Source organism: Anoplophora glabripennis, unplaced genomic scaffold (genome assembly GCF_000390285.2).
Source record: "Anoplophora glabripennis isolate ALB-LARVAE unplaced genomic scaffold, Agla_2.0 scaffold7940, whole genome shotgun sequence".
NCBI lineage: Eukaryota > Metazoa > Arthropoda > Insecta > Coleoptera > Cerambycidae > Anoplophora > Anoplophora glabripennis.
The window spans coordinates 1-2,319 of record NW_019424037.1 but is presented as its reverse complement, the minus strand read 5'-3'; the positions used below and the strand labels follow the sequence as shown (position 1 = coordinate 2,319).

Below are 2,319 nucleotides of genomic sequence, written 5' to 3'. Positions count from 1 at the left end.
ATTTTTGATTACAGAAATACAGGGTATTAAATGAAGTGCCAGAAAATTTAGTTACAGAATATGCACAATATCAAAATGATTCTAAAAGAATTTATGAAGAAGCTTTGAACTCTCTACCTAATCCAAAACCTATAGAAGACTACAAAGACTGTCCTTCATTGCAAGAAAATTTGGTCCATAAAACTTTCTTAGAGGAACTGGTGTTTTGGACAGTGAAATTTGAATTTCCCCAGAAAGTGGTGTGTCTTTTGCTGAACATGCTTCCAGATCCTGATTATAAAGAGGCATTGACTAGAGCTTTTGTTCTTCATTACAGTAGAATTTCGATGATGCTAGAACGATCAGTAGATCCCGACACACTGAGTAATAGAGTGGTGCATGTAAGCGTGCAGTTATTTTCAAACGAAAGTTTAGCTTTAAGAATGACGGAACATTTAAATCTGTTACATGTTATGGTAGTTAGTTTAAAGTATATGATGAGCAAAATTTTAATAAAGAACACCTTACATGGTAAGAAATTTAAAATTACAAGTTGTCAAAGAAATAACCACCAAGGATTATTATTTTCAGATCAAAACGAAAATTTTCATTATGTCGTCGACTGTGGCAAACCTGTAATGAAAGATCATTGTTATTGGCCCCTTGTTTCTGATTTGAATAATGTTCTCTCACATAGACCAGTAGCATTAAAGTTTATGTCGGATGATTCTTTATTGGAAATGTGGTTCACATTCTTAGCTATGTTTCAAGGTAAATATAACTCTTTATTAATGGGATCATTGACACGAATAACAATTACCCACAGAGAAATCGAAAATATTTTCTTTGACAGATTAAAAAAAATCAGATTTATGAAGTGACAAAAATTAAGTAACTAAGTAAACTATTTAAGTAAATTATATTATTAAAATTAAATAATTATTAGGAATCGGAGCAAAACTCAGTCTTATCAATAGTAAAAGGGTTAATGAGGCCCCATATATAAATTTGAAGGTAAGTTAGTATAGAGAGGGGATGACCAAATACTTATTTTGTCATTTTAGTGTTAATTTTTAGCATGGAGATATGTAATTTTGTGACGTCACAACCAATAATTTGTAAAACAGTGATGCCATATTTTTCAATATTCCCGAGCATAATTGAACTTAGCAGGGATAAAAGATGTTTTCGTAAATTGTTTAATTTGTATACAGGGTGACATAGAAAAAAGTACATTGCATAGTGCCACACAATAGAGGACACTAAAATAAGAAAAAAAGTTCCTATGAACATGGGTCTGCAAGGCCTTCGGTTAAAAGATACGGGGTGTTGAATTTTACTTTTGTTTGGGGTTTTTTTTTGAATATCTTTATGAAAAATGAAGTTTATGCTGTAGAAATATATAATGAAGAACAATTATGGATAAGAATTATGGAATCGGCAGATAGATTTCATAATAACCTAGGAATATTTCAAAGATGCCGTCAATCATTAAGAAGAAGAATGGAAAAATGTATTGAAGTACAAGGGCAACAATTTGAACATCTTCTAAAAACTTAATGTTTTGTTTTNAACAGGTAACGAAAAATCGTTATGTATTATCTAAAATCATAGATTGCATAAAATTTTGCGGAGCTTTCGAATTAGCACTTCACGGACACGACGAGACAGAAAATTCGGACAACCCTGATGTGTTTCGTGGACTCATAAATTTTAGTGCAGATCTTGACGACATATTAAAAGAACATCTGGCCACATGGGTGTGACCGGGATTTTCTGTGATTGTACCGGGAATGAGCTGTATGGTCCCAGATTTCGGATTTGCACGTATAACTCCCAGAATATAATATAATGTACATATATATAAAAGAAGATAAAGAAAAAATCATAACACGGCGAGGAAAATTAAAATTCGTTGAATCGTCGGTAAATTTCACAAACGATTTTTTTGTTTATAAACAATATTCAATAATTTAATAAAATATATTTAGTTTATTCCAATTTATTTATATCGTCAGTAGGTAATTCGTGAATAGATATTTCAAAAAGGTATCAATTTAAAAAATCGTTCTTGTCAAAATCTGTATTTTTTTATAAATGCATTGTTCCTTGAAATTCAGAAGTGCCAGGAAAAACGCATGACCTTGAAAATTTTTAAATTTAGAAACTCCGGGCACTTAATATCCCGGAATTCAATTCAACAAATGTAACAACCCTAAGCAGAACACATTCAATCAATGTTAACACGCCGCCACTGTAATGTATGATAGTAGGCCTTATATTCCCTGAAATATGAGCTTTAAAGGTTCAACCAGTGGTGTACAACTGGACAGGGGTCAC

General features: G+C 31.8%; 1 protein-coding gene across 1 annotated transcript; it reads left to right on the top strand.

Annotated features, from left to right (window-relative positions):
* Positions 1-17: 17 nt before the first annotated feature.
* LOC111693079 (E3 ubiquitin-protein ligase Ubr3-like) lies at positions 18-750 on the top strand (the record flags this gene model as incomplete). The annotated part of the gene is made up of 2 exons (XM_023457210.1): positions 18-510; positions 571-750. Coding segments are annotated over exons 1-2 (433 nt in total), but the record flags the coding sequence as incomplete, so codon positions are not given.
* Positions 751-2,319: the final 1,569 nt, after the last annotated feature.